This window comes from Neofelis nebulosa, chromosome 4, assembly GCF_028018385.1.
Source record: "Neofelis nebulosa isolate mNeoNeb1 chromosome 4, mNeoNeb1.pri, whole genome shotgun sequence".
NCBI classification, from domain to species: Eukaryota; Metazoa; Chordata; class Mammalia; order Carnivora; family Felidae; genus Neofelis; species Neofelis nebulosa.
This window is the reverse complement of record NC_080785.1, coordinates 68,043,485-68,066,181: the sequence shown is the minus strand read 5'-3', so window position 1 is coordinate 68,066,181 and position 22,697 is coordinate 68,043,485. Positions and strand designations below refer to the sequence as shown.

General features: G+C 38.6%; 1 protein-coding gene across 1 annotated transcript in view; it reads left to right on the top strand.

Annotated features, from left to right (window-relative positions):
* Positions 1 to 20,179, top strand: part of GLCCI1 (glucocorticoid induced 1) — a 106,414-nt gene extending 86,235 nt beyond the window's left edge. The window contains exons 6-8 of the mRNA XM_058728698.1: positions 1,471 to 1,681; positions 16,003 to 16,123; positions 17,274 to 20,179. Coding sequence (XP_058584681.1) covers positions 1,471 to 1,681; positions 16,003 to 16,123; positions 17,274 to 17,616 — 675 coding nt within the window. The 3' untranslated portion in view covers positions 17,617 to 20,179. The remainder of the gene's footprint in view (positions 1 to 1,470; positions 1,682 to 16,002; positions 16,124 to 17,273) is intronic.
* Positions 20,180 to 22,697: the final 2,518 nt, after the last annotated feature.

Below are 22,697 nucleotides of genomic sequence, written 5' to 3'. Positions count from 1 at the left end.
AGCATTGTATAGATAAATGAAGTTTTTATTTCAGTAGTTAATGGTTTCAGCCTTGACTTAACTTGGTTGTTCGTTATAGAAAAATTGACATGTTTTGAATCTTGTCTAATTTTATCATACTCCATTATCCCTCTGACAGTGTTTCTAAAAACTCTGAAATGACAAAGCTCAGAGTAAAAGCAGTACACAGTAAAAATAAGTCGTAAATACACTAAGTATGTATTTGTTCTTTTTCTTAGCATTGCAGTCTTGCCTCTATAATAAAATACTTTAAGTGATTAATGTATAGAATTTTACTTGTTGAGTTTACTTCATTAGCACACAGATTAGGAAAATGCAGTAAGATTTCCTTTACAGCAGAAGCAGAGTATGGGGTGCCTGGGTGTCTCAGTCCGTTAAGCGTCCGACTTCGGCTCGGGTCGTGATCTCACGGTTCGTGAGTTCGAGCCCCGCGTCGGGCTCTGTGCTGACAGCTCAGAGCCTGGAGCCTGCCTCAGATTCTGTGTCTCCCTTTCTCTCTGCCCCTCCCTCACTCATGCTCTCTCTCTCTCTCTCTCTCGCTCTCGCTCTCGCTCTCAAAAAAAAAGAGTAGAGAGCCCACTGTGACAGAGGCTCCCATGTCATTTAATTAGTATGACATCAGAAGCACTAAGTTATAGGTTCTTTATTTGTAAAGACTCTGGAATAATGAACTCTAAGGTCTTTTCAGGTCTAAAACGTGTGTTTTTGTGATTTTAGTTTCATTTCTATTTAGTTTCATTTCTATTTCATTTCTATTCTTGTTTTTGCCACTCAAAACAATGCATTGGAACCAAGCAAAGTTAGGAATAGTGCTAGTTAGAGGGATACCAAAACAGTAGAATTGTTTTGAGTTATGTTAACATCCTTTGTTTAATAGTAATAGAATAAATCACTTTATGAGACATTTGGGGTAATTTGTAAAGGAAATGGAAAACAGTTCTGTTTCTGATCTCTAAAAAGTTGAAATTAAGAATGGACCAATAGAAATATCTACCCCTGTGAATATGAGATTTCACTTTTCTTACTAGCAAGTCAGAGTAATTTCTTGCACAGTTTGATAACATCATTTGACAAATGTTTGTTGGTTGTCTGCTATGTGCCAGACACCGTGGTGGGCACTAGGGATGCCATGTTTAAACAAAGCCCCTACTCTTGAGGATTCTGGGAAGTGCTAACCTACGAATACATACAGAGGGCTATGGAATTTGTAAAGCAATTTATCCTTAGTATTTGAGACCGAACTCCGTCAGGATTTGAAATAAATTTTTCATTCGGTCAAGGCAATGTGCAGAAATCAACCTCAGATACAAGACTGGTATCTTACTCTCTGAAGGAGCAATTATGGTGAGCTAGCAGTGGAATGTGAAAACAAGGACAGCGCCGTGTGCTTCTGCACGAATCAGGGGTGTGCGCTGTCACTCACGTGTGTGACGGTGGTTTCTCTTCTAGCCTTTGGAGATCCCAGACGGCCGAAGGGCCCCGCTCCCCGCTCACTACCGGAGTAGCAGCACCCGCAGCATCGACACGCAGACCCCCTCCGTGCAGGAGCGCAGCAGTAGCTGCAGCAGCCATTCTCCGTGTGTGTCTCCCTTCTGTCCCCCAGAATCCCAGGATGGGAGCCCTTGCTCCACAGAAGATTTACTCTATGATCGTGATAAAGGTGAGAATGAAATCACCCACTTACAGGGTTTGTCGTAGGGCCTTGCTCATTCTACTTTCTTTGTCTTAGACCATTACATCACTTTTTGTTTTTTTTTGTGGGATGGGGGGATTGTAAAGGATTGGCTGATCTAGGTTTGTTCATTGGTTTCCCGTACCCCCTTCTCTGTGACTCGCACAAACATCTTCCATAAATGTGTCAGAGAAGCACAGCGCATGGTTCTGACAGTTAACGAAAGCTGTAAGCTCTAAGATGGAGTGCGTACAGCTTTGTATCATGTAACACGCAGGTCTTTTCTTGGTGTTGTCCAGAGCTATTGATGGTTATGGTAGAGTTTATGTTTCTCATGCCTACAGTTTGATTTTTGTAATCAGATTGACTCAGGAGGAAGTCATTCTAGATATTCTTTTGGAAGGATGGGTGTAGTTTGAACCAAGTAGATAAAGTTAAATAAGTACCTACAGGATATCAGGGGTTGTCGTGGTATATAGATGAATTACTAACGAACACTGGTAAGAGGGCAGAACCTCTGGGATTTCTTGTTACTTGTCAGGGCTCAGCTGTTTACCCATGTCTCCTGTACTTGTGTCAGGCACTTGGCCACCACTGACTCTTGCCTTGTGGTTTCTGGCCCCCTCAGACCTAGACACAGAAGGCAACAAAGATTGCCCAGGCTCCACCTTCCTAGTTACTTTCAAAGAAACACTGAACTTCTTTTATGACACATGTATTGCTTCTCACCGTAGAGAAATACACCATAGGTGGCAAAATTTTTAAAACCTAAAAAGGCAAAATTTACAGTATCTTATAGGATTTTTGTGGTCCTTGCCCTGATTTGATTGCTATTCCCCTTAATTTGTTTTATTTTGAGGTATTCTTACATTTAAATGGCCAGATTTGAAGTGCTCAGCCCAGTGAATTTTTACATATGTATGTGCTCACGAAACTACTACCTAGATCAAGATACAGAACATTTTTTAGCATCCCAGAAGGCTCCCTCAGGCCCCCTTCCCCTCTCCATCTGGAGGTAACCACTGTTGTGACTTCCATCGCCATAATTTAGTTTTTCTGTGTTAACGTATTTTACAGAAATGGAATGGTACATGTGTATTCATTCTCGTGTCTGGCTTCTTTCACTCATCATTATGCCTGACTCTCTGCTGAGATGTTAAGTAGAAGTTACTTTGGACTTTGTCTTCTGCTTCTATTTCTGTGGGTGGATCTCAGCAGTTCTCCACTTTCTTTTCACCCTTCCATTTTTGAAAAGCCTGGTGAACTCCCTTCCTCCATTAAAGGTATATTGAAGACAGTACTTTAGGCATCTCTTTGCTTCAAGTGGGAAGTCTCCCATTTCGTGGAATGTCAGACTAGGAAACTTATTTCACTGAGGCATCCTACTGGAGCAAACACCTTTAGTCACATCCTCACAATATTTACTATGGATGTTTCACAGTACAACAAAGAAGAAAACGCCTTGCTTCTGGTGGGAGGATTTCTTTTGAAGGTAACTGGAAATTTTAAAGAATAGTGATTTGTTTGAGGCTACCCAGGTGGTAAATGGCTAAAAGGGTCAGTCCGATTGATTCCAAAACCTGTATTCTGTGTTCTTTCAGTAGAAAGGATAAGTGTGGTTCAGGTTGACTACTGTTGCTGTTTATTACCACCTATAGTTGGGTTAAAATGAAAAGTAAAAACAGCAGTAATAATAAAGCTAGGAAATTAATTCTAGAGTTCTGTTTTCTTCTAAGTTTAATATTGTGGATAATTGAGAGACACTGAACAGAAAAGGAAATATATTAGGAAGATGATAAGTGAGTTCCATTTTGGTTAACTGTTTGTGAGGCTGCCTTTAGGGCCTCTAAATGACAGTATGCAATGAGGCAGATAAATATATGGTTTCTGCAGTTCAGAAGAGGTACTCACTTAGATCCTAAGTTTAAAATATACACTGTTTTTACATATAACATAGAACATATGTAAGTTTAAGGTACACAGTGTAATGATTTGATTCATGTGTATATTTGCAAAATGTTTACCACATAAGGTTAGTTAACGTATCCTTGACCTCACATAACTACTTTTTTGTTGTTGTTGTTATGGTGAGAACATTAAAGTTTTACTCTCATAGCAACTTTGAAGTATACAGTACAGTATTATTAACTGTAATCACCATGCTGTACCTTAGATCCCCAGAACTTATTCATCTTATAACTGAAAGTTTGTCATCTTCGCATGTCTTCCTCCCCTAACAACCACTGTCCTACTCTCTGTTTCTGTAAGTTTGATGTTTTTAAGATTCTACATATAAGTGAGATTGTACACTATTTTTCTCTGACTTATTTCACTTACCATAATGCCCTTAAGGTCCATTCATGCTGTTGCAAATGGTAAGATTTCCTTTTTTATGGCTGAATAACATTTCCTGTGTGTATGTGTGTGTGTGCACGCATTTTCTTTATCCATTTATGGCCACTTAGGTTATTTTCATGTTTGGGCTATTACAAATAATGCTACAGTGAACATGGGAATGCAGGTGTCTCTTCAAGATACTATAATAGTCTGAATTCTGACCATTTCTTAGATAAGTTAGTCCTTTTTTCTAAGACTTTTCCTTTTTTTTTTTTGTATATTTTCTTCTGTGTATTTTTATTCTAACACAAATGTTTTTTTTGTTTTTTTGTGTTCCTCTTGGTGGCTTTGTTTGTTTGTTTGTTTTAAAGTAAAATGAGAACACTGGTCCGGATCATCTCTAAGGCCAACAATTTTTTTCCTAATAATTAAAAAAATATTTCTTAGTGAAACAGGGTAATAATACATACCTCTTATCATTATTTGGGTTATTAAGATATTATAGTAAAGTGCTTAGCACAACCATTGGTCCATAGTAAACAATAAATTGTGCTGGGTATGGCTAATAGTGACTTTAAAAAAAAATCTCTGTAGAAATTATGGAATCATTTTAGACATTTTTTGTTTTCTACAAGACTATTTCAGCTTGGGAATTAAGATACTAGTTTATCAACATATTACCATAATTAGCTTTGAGCACTACTTTGTGATTAAGATCAAGCTGATGTTAGTGTTCCCTGAAAAAATTAGGAGACCTTCTATTATAATGCGAACTTTCTAGTTCTCATATCAACTCCCCCCTTTGTGAAGAAAAAATTAAAATAACATCTGTCTCTTTTATATATGCATGTATATACATATACACACACGCGCGCATGTATTTCAGGATTGAGGATGGGGGTTTATGTATTCAACTGTGTTTATACTTCTAGTTTAAGAAACATTTATTGAACATGGATGTATGTCAGATGCTCCACTAGGGAGTAGAGAATAGAGATGAATAGGATGTGATAATCTGTTTTTAAGAAACTTATAGTGTAATATGGGATAATAGTAATGGAAATAAATAATACACTAGTATACAAGAACATTCAGAATACTGAAGATACAAAAGAGGCAGTTGTTAGTTTTACAGTTTCTGATGTCAATTAAACTATAGAGTAGTCTCTGACTCATTACTTCTTTGTGTACAGTCCAAATTTTGTTAAGATACTGATTCTATCTTATAATATGCATTTTCTGCAATAAAGCATAAATTAGTCTTTGATTTCCAGTAAAGAAAAAAAATGGAAGCTATAGATTTTGAATAGGTTTGTATTATTAACTATGAAAACAGAATTGGTACTGTAATTTTGTAGTCAACTAGAATATATTGGGAGTACCTACATATTCTACACTTACTGTAGAGAATTCGTTCTGTGATAGAATAATAGTTCAGACATTGTTAGGCACCTGGAAAGGCATACCCAAGAAAGGAGAGGGAGAGCCATTGTGAATACATGGGCTCATGAGAGATGTGCTGGTGAGCTGATTATTTTTCTAAGACTCATCTGTGGCATACTTAACCTTTTCCTGATTTTGCTAACATTGTTTCTTCCTATTCCTAACATATGTTCTTTTCTATGAGCCATGTATCATTTGAGACCTATAAAATAATTTTAGTGGATTATTAGTATATTGGGTTTTTCTTTGGCTATTTTGACTGCAGTGCCATGACAAAAACACTAGCTATTGAGAAAGGTCCAGCCATTAAGAAACTATTTTCAGGTTTGAGGTGGGGTTTTTTTTGTTTGTTTGTTTTTTTCTTTTTTTTTTGCTAGGTTTTTCCAGTGACCTGAAGACTGAACGCAGCCTGGTCACATGTCTAAAGTTGTCAGGCTAATTAGCCTAATAAACGCCATGGTTCCTACTGTGTGGAGAATGTCTCATCTTGACATCCTCAGAACATACCCGAAGAGTTAGGCTAAGTTCTTTCACATTATCATGCCCAAAATGCAAGGGAGATAAATAGTGATTTATATAATACAGATGGCAGCATCAAAACACGCTGTTAGCAGCTCTGCCTGCATTCTTTGCTGTTAGCCAAACCGGTGCTGGGCAAGCCACAGAATCGAGACTCAGTCTGCCACTTACAGTTGATCTTTGGCACAATTCGCATAGGCAGTTGTTATAAAATTCTGCAATTTTGCAAGATATTGTGGAAACATTGATTATTCTAATCATAAAGTCAACTGAACCATTCTCCTTGGGCCAAGTACGGAGAGTTCAATTCCAAGAGTCCACAAATTGGCTACTTGGAACTTAAACTGTACTTTCCCACAAGAACAACGTATGTTATGTGGATGGAGTTTCCCAAGGCCAATGCATAGAAGCCTATTTACCTCTTACTGTGATTAACTCATAAATATTAATAATCTTGAACTTTGGGGGTTAGGACTGAGCAGGCTTTAGTTGTAGGAGAGAAAAAAATAAAGTATTATCTTGTCTTTTCCGGGCTCTTTTTGACATCATCTTATTCCTTCCTACACACATTTTAATTCTATTTGCGTTTATGTCTAGGGCTGTATTGCTTAACCTTCTTCAACCTTTGCCCTTAACATACTTCAATGCTCTATCTTCTAGAGAGCTTAATCAGCCGAGATTTTGTGGTACATTTCTTTTCATGTTTTATATTGTTAAAATAAATAGGTTGGATATACGGCTTTTAGCAACTGCATCTTAAAATCACTGCTTCTGATCCTGAGTCTGTTTCTCTATCAAAAGATTATCTCCACATAGTTCTAGGATCCCTTGTTACCCTAGAAGAACCTCTTTTGGTAAAATGACCAGGAGTATAGAGCTACAACACAAAAATTATTCCATAGGCTAACACTGACCTGTTCTAGAATCCTGTCCCTAATGTCATCTTCCCTGTTTCTCTTTTTCAAGGTAACATGTAAAATCTTATATATTCCCATTGACAGCACATAAGAAGCATCCAGTAAATGCCTTTTTCCCCTCTTTAGGAAAATGTTCACAATCATACTGATGGCAGATGCTGTGCTAGCCCTCTGTGGATGAGTTAGTATTTATAGTTGAAAACTAAGTAATAAGTATACATCTCCGTTCTAGCAGTTACAACCCAGAGCCTAGAATAGAAGCAAACCAAAATTTATTAACAAACGTGCATATATGTTTCACTTAATCTCCTGTTATCTATTTACCAGAATATAAGCTCCAGCAGGAGCAGATAACTTTATTTTACTCATTGCTTTATCCTCAGCATAGAGTAGTGCCTATCATAGAGTAGTGCTAAGTGGAGATTTCTTCACGTATTCCTTTAAGGCCTGTCTTTATGGTATGTCCATTTTTTAAGGATATATTTTTTAGCTGTGTTGAACATCAGTATCTTTTTTTTAGGTTGTTAAATTATATGTATGAGGCCTTTGAATGTTCAGGAAGACTGTGATAATGTTCCCCTCCCTGATCACCACCAAAAAAAAAGTACAGAGAACTAAACAACTAAGATTATGCTAATTTAGTGATAAGGCCTTTGGTGGGGAAGAAACCATAAAGTCCAAATTCCCTTCTGAAATTCAGGGAAAGGAAGTAACTGCTAAAATCCATATCATCTTCCATTCTGATCATGACTGGGCAGAAAGTAGGGTATCAACTAGGCCTGTTGATACCCCCAAAAGGGGATCTGTTAAATTTTTTCTCCCTGTTATCTTCTGTGTTTCTCTAGGAAAAATACCAACACATAGAGGCCATTGCTTACACTGGGTCTCTTGTGACACTAAAAGTCAGGCCCAATAAAGCTTTCAGATTTTAATTAGAATTCAGATTACCTGAGCTTTCAGACTTTAATTAGAAGCATGGGATGTTAGATTGGAAGGAACTTGATCATCATCTTGTCTCCTCCTCCTGTCTCCAGCAAGGACACTACAGTTGAGACAGATCAAAACCTAGCAAGACAGGGAGCCTAACGGTAATGAACTCTGACTCTGGTGCAGCCTGCTTCAATCCCAGCTCTGCCACTTAGTAATTATGTGTCCTTGGGCAAGCTACTCAACCTCTCTTGTATCTCAATTTCTTAATCTGTTAATTTCAGATAATGATGGTACCTGCCTCCTAGGATTGTTAATAGTGATTAAATGTGCTCAGGTGATTTTACCTTTGTCATCTTCTATAATGTTACCACAATCCTGTGAGTAGGGAGGAACATTATTATTTTAAGAAAGGGGAAGCTGAGGCTTACAAAATAAAGTGACTTTCCTAAGTTCTTTGTAGTCCAGATGACAACAAAGATCTTCTATACAAACCTCATACTACTACTTGCTGCCTCTTTTGCAGGAGGAATAGCCTTATATGGGCAATCAGCTGTGAAAGGGCTTGGTGTGTGGAGAACAGTAAGAAACTGTGTGGCTAGAGCACAGAGGTGAATGGTGGCGAGCAGAAGCAGTGAGAGTAGAGAGGTAGAAAGGCCAGTATTTCATAAGGGGCCTTGTAGGCCTTGCTCAGAGAAATGAAGGACCAGGTAAAGATCTTTGTCAGCTAAAGGACACGACAAGATTTATCTTTAAGGGCCACAGCACAGGTGGAAGTACAGAAGTGGAGAGAGAGCAGGAGGACCAGATAAGGTAATTTTTGGCAGTCTAGTCCCGTGGTCTCCAAATTTGATTTCTCACATGTCCTTTGCAGCAATTTTTGATCTATACCATTAATATAAGTTCATATATTTCTAAGTTATGTATGTACTTAATTCGATCCACAAACTAAATATGTATTAGTAAAGCATACTTTCTTATTTTTAAGGGTAAAAAGTGTGTGTAAATGTTCTAAAAACCTTGCATGTCAGCACATTGTTTTATGCCTCTCAGTTGGGAAACCACAGGGGCAGGGGAGAGAGAGATTGAGGGGGTGCAGAGATGTTGGAGGAGAGGGACTAAAGAGGAGTCTGCAGCATCTGGTGGCTGATAGATGGACGAGGTCAGGGAGGATAAAGGCCAAGTTCTATCAGAGTTCTAATTTGGGAGATGCAGAAGGTAGATTATTACCATTAGTAATTAGGCAGTGAGTATCAAAGAAGGAACAAGCTTTAAGGTGGAAACAGCGATAAGTTTAAGATTCCATGTTGGTTAGTGCCTAAAGACACTATAATACCATTTTTCTTTAGCAAGAATTAGGGGTAAAAAGTAAATACCAAGATTTCCCTAATACCGTTAAGACAGCATTTGTAGCATTTTTCTTTGCCACCTTCTATTTTGCACATAGTTAAGTGCTCAGCAAATATTTAAGTGAGCATTTAAAATTACAGTGAAACTTTGGGGTGCCTGGGTGGCTCAGTTGGTTAAACATCTGATTTCGGCTCAGGGCATGATCTCACAGCTTGTGAGTTTGAGCCCCGTGTCAGGGTCTGTGCTGACAGCTCAGAGCCTGGAGCCTGCTTCAGATTCTGCCCTCTCTCTCTCTCTCTGCCCTCCCCTGTTCATGTGCTCTCTTTCTCTCAAAGATAAGTAAACATTAAAATTTTTTTTTTAATTACAGTGAAACTTTTATTAGAAGTGTTTATTTTTCCTCATTAGGATACTTGAGGAGTAGTTTAATATGAATAGTGTGTTTTAAAATGTTTTTTGAAAACTGATGTCCCTGGAAATATTTCTATTTAAAAAGCTCAAGAATATAAAATCTCAGATGGGGGACACCTGGGTGGCTCAGTTAGTTAAGCATCCAACTCTTGATCTCAGCTCAGGTCTTGATTGCCGGGTCAGGAGTTCAAGCCCCGTGTTGGACTCTGAGCTGGGTGTGAAGTCTACTTTAAAAAAATAAACAAAAAAGATTGTATCAGAATGATTTTCCTGAGATCCTTAATTACATTACTTTTCAAGATATAAAATATTCTCTGTAAACTGAAATTTTTCTGCGTGACCATTGTGATGTATATGTATAAGAGGCTGGATTTTAGTCTATAAACTGGTTTGAAGACTGTCTTCAGTAAAGTGATTTGCTTTCATTTTGAACTGCAAGGTCAGATAGTCAAATTCAGAGTGACTACTTAGCATATCAATGACTCCAAGTCACATTAGGAGATAATAATAAAGCGTGCCATTCTGCATATCAAGATTATGTTTGTGGAAGAAGAATTGTACTTATTGTGAGTACACAAAAATAAAGGAACAGCTATGATTGTTTACTTAATTTTTAAATTGATATCAATTCAATGAATACTTAGGGAATGATGTGATTAAAACACTTGCCCACATATGACAAATATTTAATTAATGGACCAAACATTTGGAATGTGAGTTAAGCCCATTATTCAAAACACAATCTTAATTTGATATAAAGTTCAAAAATATAAGTAGTGAAGGTTCTGATGGTCATTATTCCTCCTTACCCTTTGTTGAATGCCAGTCTGAGGAAGATCTTAGCTGTGGCTGATGTCTTGTTTTATTAAAATTCTGTAACCTTCTCATAAAAGGTTGACTTTGAAGTTTTAGGGGAACCTTACAGACTGTTTGTAAAAGCCAAAGTTTCTCCTTACTTGTCCCCAGTTTGGTCTTGGAGTTAACTGAACTCCTTTTCAATACAATCAGTAATCACAAACAACTGGTTCCAAATTGTTTGTTGCCAAGAAAGGCTATATAGTTTTATGTTTCTCCCAGTTTCATTAGGCCATCAAACCACACTACAGCTGATAATTTCATTTCCTGAAGCAAAAGAAGTAATTTTAATGCTAGAGTAGTAATTGTTTAGGTCCTATTTAGTCAATCATATTTCTAACCTAACTCATCATTGGCTTTTAATTACACTCCTCATATGTCATTGAGTATAGTTTTGGTTGAACTCTACCCTCACTTACCCAGCCTCTTACCTCCGCTGTGAAGACAGAATTACATTCTACTGGTTCGGTCTTTGTAGAGGAATCTGTAGAATCTATGCTTTAGCCATTGATTTTAATTTCAGGATGATAGATTATATGCTAAAGGATGACATTATGAACTGGCAGGGTTTATGCTAGGCAGTCTAAACTGGGGAATCTGGTACTCCAAATATCACCCTGCCTTGCTCCCAGACACAAAAATCTCCTCTTTTTAAGTACCTGAATAGAAGTAGAATGTGCAGATCTATTAAAAATTATTTTCTGTTCCCCTCTTCTGCCAAGAGAAAGTAGAATAGGCACTTAATTTCTGAATGGTTCACCTTCTTACATTTGCAAACAGGGAAGGGTGTGTTCTTTCTGCTATTATGGTCATATTCAGACCATATGATTCAGGCACTGTCCTAATTCTTTTCGCACACATTTTTCATAGCTATCCTATCAGTAATTAGTCCCATTTTGCAGATCAAAAAAGGGATCAAATTTTTCCTAGGTCGTGGTGTTAGGCCTGATAGAAGTCAGGCAGCCTGACTCCAGACCAGTGCTTTGACCTTTTCATGATTGGGTCTCAAATTTGGCTCTGCTGTAAAAATATTTGGGGGCTTTCCAAAAAAAAAAAAAAAAGCAACGAGGCAGCACGTGCTGGGGAAGAGCCCCAGACTAACTAAATCAGAATATCTTAGGGATAAGGTCTGGACAGTGGTATTTATTGATATTTTTGAAACATCTGATGAGTCTAATGTGAAACCAAAGTTAAGGACTACTTACTGCGCTATTACATTGCTTGTTTTAGTACTAATTTCTCTTAATTTGATAGTGATCTGATAGTAAGAGATAAAGCACATCTAAAGACTTAAGACTAATAAGAACCATGGCAAAGATTTTACATACCTACCCACAGAATGTCTTAACTGTATAATATCATTTTTTATACTGGAATTGTGGGCCATACTTAATATACCAGAAATAATGAGTGCCATATATAAGGAGAGATTCAGAAAACTCTTAAACAATAAAAGTACATGTGTTTTTTTTTTTTGTTTTTTTGTTTTTAACATTTATTTATTTTTGAGACAGAGACAGAGCATGAGCAGGGGAGGGTCAGAGAGAGGGAAACACAGAATCCGAAACAGGCTCCAGGCTCTGAGCTGTCAGCACACAGCCCGATGCGGGGCTCGAACTCACGGACCGCGAGATCATGACCCGAACCGAAGTCGGACGCCCAACCGACCGAGCCACCCAGGCGCCCCAAAGTACATGTGGTTTTAAAAATATTGTTTTTGTTTGTAAAAGCCAATTTTCTCCTTCTCCCCAAATATTAAAAATATTTGACAACCTACTTATATTTTAATGGTAAATATGGTACACATGTATAAGTTTTCCCAAACCAGTAAAAGGTTTCCATAATTTCCAGAGTTGGGTGATTCTTTATAAAGATAGATGAGACTGTTAAAATACAGACATATGTAAATAATCATATTTTTTACATTTAGTTTTATTAATTGACATTGGCTATAAGAATATAAAGTTACACATCGCTTCTCGGCCTTTTGGCTAAGATCAAGTGAAGAATATAAAGTTACACTTAATGAGAACTACAGGTCTAGTTATTTCTTACTGAGGGATGACAGAATGTGAAAATTTGTCATGCTTGTGAACAAAAGTGATTGAATTAAGATTACCATGAAACTTCTTGGGCGCCTGGGTGGCGCAGTCGGTTAAGCGTCCGACTTCAACCAGGTCACAATCTCGCGGTCCGTGAGTTCGAGCCCCGCGTCAGGCTCTGGGCTGATGGCTCGGAGCCTGGAGCCTGTTTCCGATTCTGTGTCTCCCTCTCTCTCTGCCCCTCCCCCATTCATGCTCTGTCTCTCTCTGTCCCAAAAATAAATAAAAAACGTTGAAAAAAAAATTAAAAAAAAAAAGATTACCATGAAACTTCTCATCTTGAATCTCCTGAGCAAGTGTGTTTACCTCACATTTGTAATGTTCTGTTACTGAAATGTGTTTATTAAATTTGGCACAGAGTTCTAAACGAATCAGCTAGACCCCAAGTCTGGAATGGGTAGAATAGGTTGTTCATGTGGGTTGTTTTTAAATCATGCCATTTTGTGAAGCAAAAAAATACTTGTTAGAACCATTAAGAAAGTCACAGAATTTTCGAGTTAGGAGTGATAATTTCTTTAGTTATATAGAAACTCAGAAAGGCAGTTGTGTTTAAGGTTTTACAACTAGTGACAGAACTGAGACCTCGGACCACGGGTCTCCATTTCCTGTTCCTCTTGCTGTCTACCAGATCATATACTCACCTGAGGGAAAAAAAAACAAAACTCCAGATTGAACAAATCTGTTAATAGTTTCAATTTTTGGGAGTGCCTGAGTGGTTCAGTCAATTAAGCGTCCAACTTCAGTTCAGGTCCTGATCTCACAGCTTGTGAGTTTGAGCCCCACGACAGGCTCTGTGCTGACACCTTGAAGCCTGGAGCCTGCTTCGGATTCTGTGTCTCCCTCTTTCTCTGCCCCTACCCCCAGCCCCCCCCCCCCCCCCACTCTGTCTCTGTGTCTCAAAAATGCATAAACATTAAAAAAATTTTTTTTCTAAATAGTTTTAATTCTCCTTTCAAGCTTTATTTTCCAGACCACCAAAAATTCAAATAAATGTTATATATATAGTTCAACAACAACAAAAAAAAACCCTCAACTTTTTAATTGAAAAGGCAAGGAGATATAATAGTACCAAATACGATCTATTCTAGGATAACAATATATTTATTTATTTTTTGTTTAACATTAACCACCCCTTCTCCCCTAAACTAGAACAAGAATGTTTAAGTGGGGCGCCTGGGTGGCTCAGTCAGTTAAGTGTCTCACTCTTGGTTTCGGCTCAGGTCATGAACTCACGCTTCGTAAGTTCAAGCTCTGTGTAAGGCTCTGTGCTGCCAGTGCAGAGCCTGCTTGGGATTCTCTCTCTCTGTTCCTCCCTCCCTCTCTCTCTCTCTCAAAATAAATAAATAAACTTTAAAAAAAACTATTTTAAGAAAAGAATGTTTAAGTAGGTAAAACTAAAACTATAAGCTTCTGAAATTTAAAAAAAAATTAGGAATAAAACTATTTAATTTATTGTAAATTGTTAATAGGAAGATAATCAGTTTTGTACATTGTCCAGCTCCTGTCTAGCTTTCAATGCTGGGAATGTCCCTTGAAGTCATTAATAAAGTCATGAGAGAAATCAAGCAGCAGACCTGGTGATGTAGTAAGCAGTAGAGCCCAAAAGACTGTAGCAGTGGCCGAGGTGACTTTTCTTACATGCTGATGGGGTGAGTCCTTGACTGCTGACATGGCCACACCCCGGCTGACAGCAAGAAAAAGTCTTATCACAACCATTGGAGCCCAGGGTTTCAGGCCATTTGTGCCCTCCTTGGAGAATACCATCACCAGCAAGAACCTCCACGGAGACATCGCATACCATCTCCACAGGGCTGCTTGCTGCCTGGATAATAAAGCAGGGTCAGGCTGTGTTTTTGTATTACACCAAGCTCAAGGTCTCGTTCTCACCACTTTTTGATTGTAGACCAGTCTTTCTGGTCTTGCCCAGCTCAAGTAGAGGGCAGCAAACTCAGACTCTAGCCAGGTTAATGAGGTTTTGCATTCACCTAAGAAAGAAAATTATATCCTTCCTCCTGGCTTCCATTTGTTTAAATACTATGAGTATCGACTCTGAGAAAATCTTTAAATCTGAATGACATGTGAAGAAACGGAACTTAATTCTAAGACCTAATTCCTTCCAACAGACAGTGTGTAATCTACAGGAACATATGTAACAGTAGTGATGGAGAAGGGGTGGTTTTCTAAGGTTTCCCAATTGTGTGGCCTTTTTATTTTGTAGGCAATGATTTCCCAGCCCAAGATACAGCCATATGCAAATATAAGCACACATCTCCATTCCCAAGACTAACCTAGGTGCTCTTTGACTCACTTACCAAATACAACTAAGTGTGCCTCAAAAGTCTACTAAGCATGTATTATAGTTCATTAATGATGATGAAAACTTCCCTGTTACTCAGATTCTGAATGTTGTGCTGTGTTCTGTAGCCTAATCCAAAGCAACTTATCAAAATTGTGACAACCTTAATTATGACACCAAAGCCATCTTTCAAAATATACATGAAAATAATACATCTCAATAGATGATGTGCTTCGTATTTTAGCAGTGAGAATTGGTTTGCATTAAGTCAGAATTTGTTTAAATGGGACTATTGTATTTATACAGGTACGTTACTGACTTTACAAGTTGGCATCTTACAAAGATAATGACACATTTTGGTGGATTTGATTTTCCAAAATCCTTTGCCAGGTAGGAAAGGGAGAAATTACATATAGGTTTTATGACTTTTCATGAATAGACCATTTCTTTTTTTGGTCAAAAATATGAAGAAAACATGTTAGGTAGAGATGCTTTTAGATTCCTCATGCTTCTAATAGCAAAAATACAAACTGCTGGAAAAACTATTTTATGTAGACACTTTCAAGGCAAATTTCTGAGTAAATTCCATTTTTCATGATGGGCTGAGGGGAAAAGATATTATGTGTTCCAAACCTGTTTTTTTTTCCCCCTGTATACATCTGTTCATGGTGTAATGAAAGTAAAAGTAATATTTCTGCTAAGAAACTTTGTAATGAAGATTATTCCACATGCTAAAATTTTTAATTAAACCAGTTGGACAGTGAGAAAACCTAGAGAACCCTGTGTTATAACCTCTTATATTTCTTTTGCATGATTTATATATATTGCCCCATTCATCTACATTTTGAAATACATACTGCTGTAATTGTTTTCAAGATGATAGCGCTGCTTTATTCAAAATGCAGTTTCTGGACCGAAATATCCTCCTTTTATTTTCTGTGGTATGGCAGATAACTGTTGCATCGCATCTTTTATTTCTAAGAAATGTACTACACAAGGGTGTTAGTAATAGCTCTGCAAAAAAGGAAGCTCTGTGGTGGAAGCAGAGGGGCCATAGTGGATAAACTGTGCAAAAGGCTGCTTGTTTGGAAATCAAATTTAATTTAAAAGAGCTTTCAATCACTAGTTAATATAACTGCTTTAAATTTACAGACAGTGGGAGTAGCTCACCGTTACCCAAGTACGCTTCATCTCCCAAACCAAACAACAGCTACATGTTCAAACGGGAGCCCCCAGAGGGATGTGAGCGAGTGAAGGTCTTTGAGGAAATGGCGTAAGTAATGTCTTTTCTATCAGCTGGGATCTGCAAAGCTGTAAAGCTTTTTTTACTGAGACCAGTTGATTACAGATGAATCAACTACTCCATCCAGCTGATAACGTGTCTCAAAACCAAATTATAAAAAGAAAATTGAATAAGCAGAAGGGATCTTAGTGTAGCATTGGAGTCTGTATGCTGGAAATACATAAACTTAATACAGAAACTTGGAAATTCATCCTTACTACCTAAAATATCTATTTTTGATCACTAAGAATTTTCCTCTCAAAACCTCTGTTGATTTAGACGGCTAACAAGGAGTTTAGCGGCAAAGTTAATATCCATGTGTGGCTGGCCTTACAATAGTGATGCCCCAAACCAGAAGGAAACTAACATGTCTCCCTGTAGACGCTATCTAGCATGTGTATTCATTTAATGGAGACAGATTTTTTTTTTCTTTTTGAATTTTCAGTACGCATTAAATTAGAAATTAAAGAAGAGGTTCATGCTGTGAATGCTTGGCAGAGTAGCTCAAAAAAAAAAAAAAAGACTCTGTGGCTCTTAGACTCACTCATCCCTTTGTCCCAGTGCAAGTGCCTGGGGAAGGCTGCTGTACTCTTGCAACCTGGAAGGGGACAGAGACTGGTCTTGCAGGAGTTGATGGCTAAGTTCTGGGAGTGGGAGGGGAGGAAAGGCTTCAGGACCCTGCTCTGCTGGGCTGTGACCGGCTCTTTGAGAAATTTTCTGATCTGTTGGTAGATGTATAGCAATGCAGAAAAAGGAGGAAATGCTTAAAACCAAATATAGGATTAGGTCATCCCTCTCCCATTGCACTTTTTTTAACAGAAAAGGTCATTCTAACCTTGCATAATCTTCAGCTATAAAGTAGGAGGTTTTTCCATCTTCCTAAATGATTGAAAGCAAATTAATGATCTTAGAAAAAATTTGCCCAGTCCTTTTGAAGATCCTTTGGTGTCAAAATTCACTCAGTGCTGTGCACATCCGTAGTCTGCCAGCTGACTTGTGCTATGGAAGATGTTTACCCCTCTGTGTACACTTAACTCATTCCCTGCCATTCGCATTGTAGCTGTTGTAGAGAACTCCAGCTAAGTGAGAAAGTTTGGAAGTTGTTAGTGATTATAAATGTCATTTTGTCTTACGGTTTTAGGTCTCGTCAGCCTATCTCAGCCCCTCTCTTTTCATGTCCTGACAAAAACAAGGTTAATTTCATCCCAACCGGATCAGCTTTCTGTCCTGTAAAACTTCTAGGCCCTCTTTTACCTGCCTCCGACCTGATGCTCAAGAACTCTCCTAACTCTGGCCAGAGCTCGGCTCTGGCCACTCTGACCGTCGAGCAGCTCTCCTCCCGGGTTTCCTTTACATCCCTTACTGACGACACCAGCTCCGTGGGCGCCACGGAGGCCTCCGTCCAACAGCCGTCCCAGCAGCAGCTCCTGCAGGAACTGCAGGGTGAGGAACACATCTCTGCTCAGAACTATGTGATCATCTAAAGTGAAGGGGGAGCTGGCCTCTACCCTACCTTCATGGATTAGGAACTAGACCTCAGACATCTTATCTGCATGGAGTGACAAACTTTTTGAACACCACCACCACCAACAGAATACTTATCAGCATCATAAAGTATCTCTTGACACTGATCTTGGCAGGGACGGAACTCCTATTCAGCAGTTTTTGTGGAAAGCAGTAATGCTTGCAAAATGTGTGTGTCATTCAGCATTTTAAGTGGAGACTATGCATTTCATAGTATGTTTGACAGAGTAGTAGTGTGTCCCTGTGTTTTGTTCCAAATTCTTCAGTATAAATAAGCTCTATATCAAAAAGTTGCCTGTCTAAATAGAAAAATGTCTTGCTGTGTTTTGTCCTATGGAAAATACTGTACTTCAGGATTATGTTTACAATTGATCCAGGTGTTTGTTTCTAACTTCTGTAATACATACAATGCAAAAAAAATAAATAAATAAATGGCCACAACAGTTGCACAGTGCCCACCCTATGGCCTAGCTTCAGGTACTTCAGTTGAAGTCTAAACTCAGGTAACTTGGAATGTATATCATATTGGGATATTAAATATTTCACAGCTAAAAAGCTAAAGAGGGAACATCACTCTTTTGCCTTTCCTTATTTTCTGCATTTCCCTTTCCTCATTACATTCCACATTCTTAGAATAAGAAGTGCATTCAACCCTAGGAGAACAATAATCCTGGACATGGGTGAACATGAGAACCAGCAAATCTGTGGTGTCTGACATCACTTTTGTCATGCGGTTACAAGTAACACAACTGTTGAATCCACTGTTTCAACATGTGTAGATGTGGCTTTTTTTTTTTTTTTAAACAAGTTCAGGTGTTGCTCAGTTAATGACTGTTCTAATGTTGCAAATAAAGCGTCCGATACCAGGCTGTATGTAAACATTCCAATTGTGTGTAATGGGATTTAAAAACAAGAAAGTCTAGGTTTGATTTCCAAACAAGTGAACTTTCCCAGGGGATGGTGGACATTTCTTGTTTATGTTGCCCATCAGGGTCATGAAATGCCATTGTTTTAGCTAAAGGCATATTAATGTTCAGTTTCACTTTTGGAAATGCTTTAATTTGCAGGTTGAAAAATGACACGCTTTTGGTTGTTTTCCTCAAGCACTTGAGGTGTGCGAGTCGCATTTGTGTGGAGAGAGAGCATGCGGGTCTCAGATGCTGTGCACATTAGGAAGCAGGTTCTTTGGTGACTTACATGGCGGTCGCTCACAGCTGCCTCACTGCGTCTCTCCTCACAATATCATGGATAGTTCTGGTGGTATTTTGGATGTACAAAGTAAAGCCTATACCCAAGTAAGCAGCCTTGAACTCACAGACTTGACCCGAATTCTCAACAGTGTGAAGAGAGCCCTAGATACTCTTGAGTGGTCAGTGGAAGAGCCCAGCTCTCAGACTTTGTTTTCTGCGGCACAAAGAGAGTATCCTAAAGCAGAGGGAGGTTTTTGTATTTTTATTCCATTGCTTCAGTTCAGTAAAACACAGAGTTGTTTCATCTGTACCTACTACAGTATATGGCACAGTTTTCTTAACAGTTAGGGGAATAGGTGCCTACAGTTATAGGAACGTTTCAGTTCCTTTCAGTCATTCCTCGGGATTTCTTTGTTTTATTTCCTAAGGAGGGTGAAGAAAGAAGAAGTGATAAAGAAGAAAGCAACACCATTGATTTTTTTTTTAAGAAATGGTATATATATATATATGTATATGTTTGTGTGTGTATGTATTCTGTGTATTATTTTTTCATGATTCCAATTATCTTCTTTCCACCAAAGTTTGCAGTAATATTCTCTCCTGAAGGTGCATTCTGGCTCCTTTAAATTAGTCAGTGTTATATTGTAGGAGACTGTCATGGAAAAGGACTCAGTTTACTTTTGCCATTTTCACAGGGGAACCTTTTAAAACAATCTCTTCAGCAGCAGACACCTTTAACCCTAATAATCTCAGGCCTTGATGAAAATACTATATTTTGTAGATTATGGTTAAAGGGAGAAAATTATTCTGTAAGATAAATATGAGCTCCATTAACTTCTGCTATCTGGTTTAGCATTACATAATGTATTGATCTTATGCTCTGCTTTTGTCCAAATAAGATGCAATAGTATCAATATCAATTTCTGAAAGATGGACTGAATGCTTTTTTGGTGATGAAATCTGATGTACGATATTTATAGTGACATGTGCTTTTATTTTCTCATGAGAAACTAAATATCAATTGTGTTGTACATTTGTTCTTAGCATATATTAAAGTTCTGAACCAAATGTGTTAAAGCTTACGCTTTGCCATGTAAATTTCCCAGAAGTTGTTGAGCTCAAATGTATCCTACATCCAGCTGTAGAAATTTGTCAGAAATTGTTTAAATTTTGTACATAGTTGTACTGTTTAATTCTAGCCACTGCGCTGAACAGTATTCGAGTTACCATACAATATGGCTTTACACAAGGAAATGTGTGGCTTTTGTTTTGTATTTTTTCAGTATAGAAGTTCCTGTGTCTTATTTAAATAAAGTTATTAGTAAAACCAGAATAGTTCACCTATGTTTTTTGGAAAGACTGGTTCGTAAGCACCTTGCCCAACAGAGATACACTTAGGTCAGGGTGATGGCAGTATCTGGTGCTCACTGAATTCCTGACCTGTATCTCTGGTGCTGGAGGGACTCTGACCGGATCAGATTTCCACAGCCTGGTTTCCTCTTGACATGTCATTTACACACTTTCCATCACACAGTAAGAAGCTGGATGTCTAAAGTTCCAAGTCTTTGTACCGCTCCCAACTGTGTGAGCACCTCAAATAGAGAAAACACTGCCCTTACATTTTTATTCTATACCTAAGAAATTTTTATGGAAGTAATTCTTTTTATTGTTTTTTATTTTTTTGTTTATTTATTTTTGAGAGACAGAGAGATAGCAAGTGGGGGAAGGGCAGAGAGAGAGGAAGACAAAGAATCTGAAGCAGGTTCCAGGCTCTGAGCTGGCAGCACAGAGCCCAATGCGGGGCTTGAACTCACAGACCACGAGATTGTGACCTGAGCTGAAGTTGGACAGTTAACCAACTGAGCCACCCGGGTACCCCAAAGTCATTTTTTTTTTAAGTCCACTGACATCACCTCAAAGGAAGTTGTGTGTTTCTTACAAAGAAAACTGCAGCAAAAAATTTTAAATAGTTTACTCTTTTTATTTAGGTTTAGATTTGGGATAAGAGGGAGAAAACCTTAACAGAACAAAGGAGTTGTTGATGTTATGCCCAGTTATCCGGATAGGGTCATGATAGGCCTCATGGTGGCCTGAGAGCAAAACAGACTACTTTGAGAAATAATTTGCCAGCAGTCTTCTTCATTTCCGAAGCATATCTCCTCAAAGAGGTTGGTAAGATTTTACCTTTAAATTTAGCTTAAAAATGTGTAATTAGCTATGTTTTGGGCTGAAGAAAAAGTAAAATATAACTTTTCAATGGTGATGTTTATCAACAGTTTTCTTGAAGATGATACATAACTTGGGCAGGAAACGATCTATCCGAAGTTAAAAGTCCCACTGCAGGTGACTGTGAAGGAGAAAGTGGAATTCTCAGCTCCGTCTCTGCTTGACTTGATCATATAAGCTTAATATAAACAGCCCTGAGAAACAGGTCAGTATTGCAAATTAAAAAAAAAAAAAAAAAAAACCAAACCTAAGGAACAAGGAGAGAGGGGAATTAGGTCTAGATCTAAGTTTTAGCCTTGTGCTAGCTAAAAATAATCACTTGAAGTTTATTCATGAATATTTCAAAATAAATGTTTGCTCCCACCCCTTCCATCTCTGAAGTTCCATTATCCCTACATGTTCCCAGCAGCTCCTACCTTCTACCCCCGCTTGAAACTCACAAGTCTTTTTTCCCCTCTCTACATACCTTTGGTAAACTCAGGGCTTTTTGGAACTCAGGAGCTTTGTATGGGTCCCTTAATTCACACCTGGAGTCACAACCTAGCATTACAGTTCCAGTTGTCTTGGGGGCATCTCCTCTCAGACTTACTATCTTATCTCAGCTTCACAGATTGAATGGAATGAAGAAGTCTTGTCCCGCGTTGTACTAAATCAGAATACATCCCAATTCTTCCTTTTTCCCTGAAGACAACTGCAGTTCTGTGTTCTGAAGTTTTCTCCACCTACCTCTCTCACATTTGCCTCTCTGTCTTCCTATTTATCTCACCAAATTTCAAGCTGCAGATCAGACCGTATGTCTTGTGGATGAATTTCTTTTGAAATGGGATTCTGATGGCAGGGAAGCAAGATCATTTAGTATGCTAGATTTCCAGTAACCCCTATAGCTGTAGACCAGGGGTCGGCCAGCTAGTGCCTATAGCCAGATGTGCTGCAGGCCTATTTTTGTGAATAAAATTTACGGAACAAAGCCACACTCATTTGTTTATGTATTGCCTATGGCTATTTTGCAGGACAGTGGCAGAGTTAAGTAGTTGCAATGGAGACAGTCTGGCCCACAATGTCTAAGATAATATTTTACTGTCTGGTCCTTTACAGAAAAAAATGTACCAACCTTTGACATAGGCCAGAGAGCAAACTGGGTTTGGGTAACTTGTATCATACACACAGTTGTCTTAAAAATACGTCCATAAATCTTTTGATACTCCTCTTTGAGAGGTAGAGCTTCATTTTCCTCCCCTTGAAGTTTGGGCTGGACTTGCTTAGAAATGGAATCCAGCAGTGATGGGCTGTCACTTCTGAGATTAGGCTGTAAAAGGACAGGCTTCTGTCTTGGGTGTGCACTCTCCTGGATCACTTGCTATGGGAGAAGCTCTATTGTGAGGAGACCGAGGCAGTCTTTGCTGAGAGAGACCCACATGGCAAGTAGCTATGGCTGGCAGCTAACGCTGAGGCTCCCCAGCCCACAGCCATGTGGGTGAGCTTGGAAGCAGATCCTTCAGCCCCAGTGGAGCCTTGGGATCACTGCAGCCCCAGCCAACAGCTTGTCTGCTGCCTCATTAGAGACCTTGAACCGGACCTGCTAAATCCTAGGTTCCTCACACTCAGAAACCGTGTGGGACAAGCTG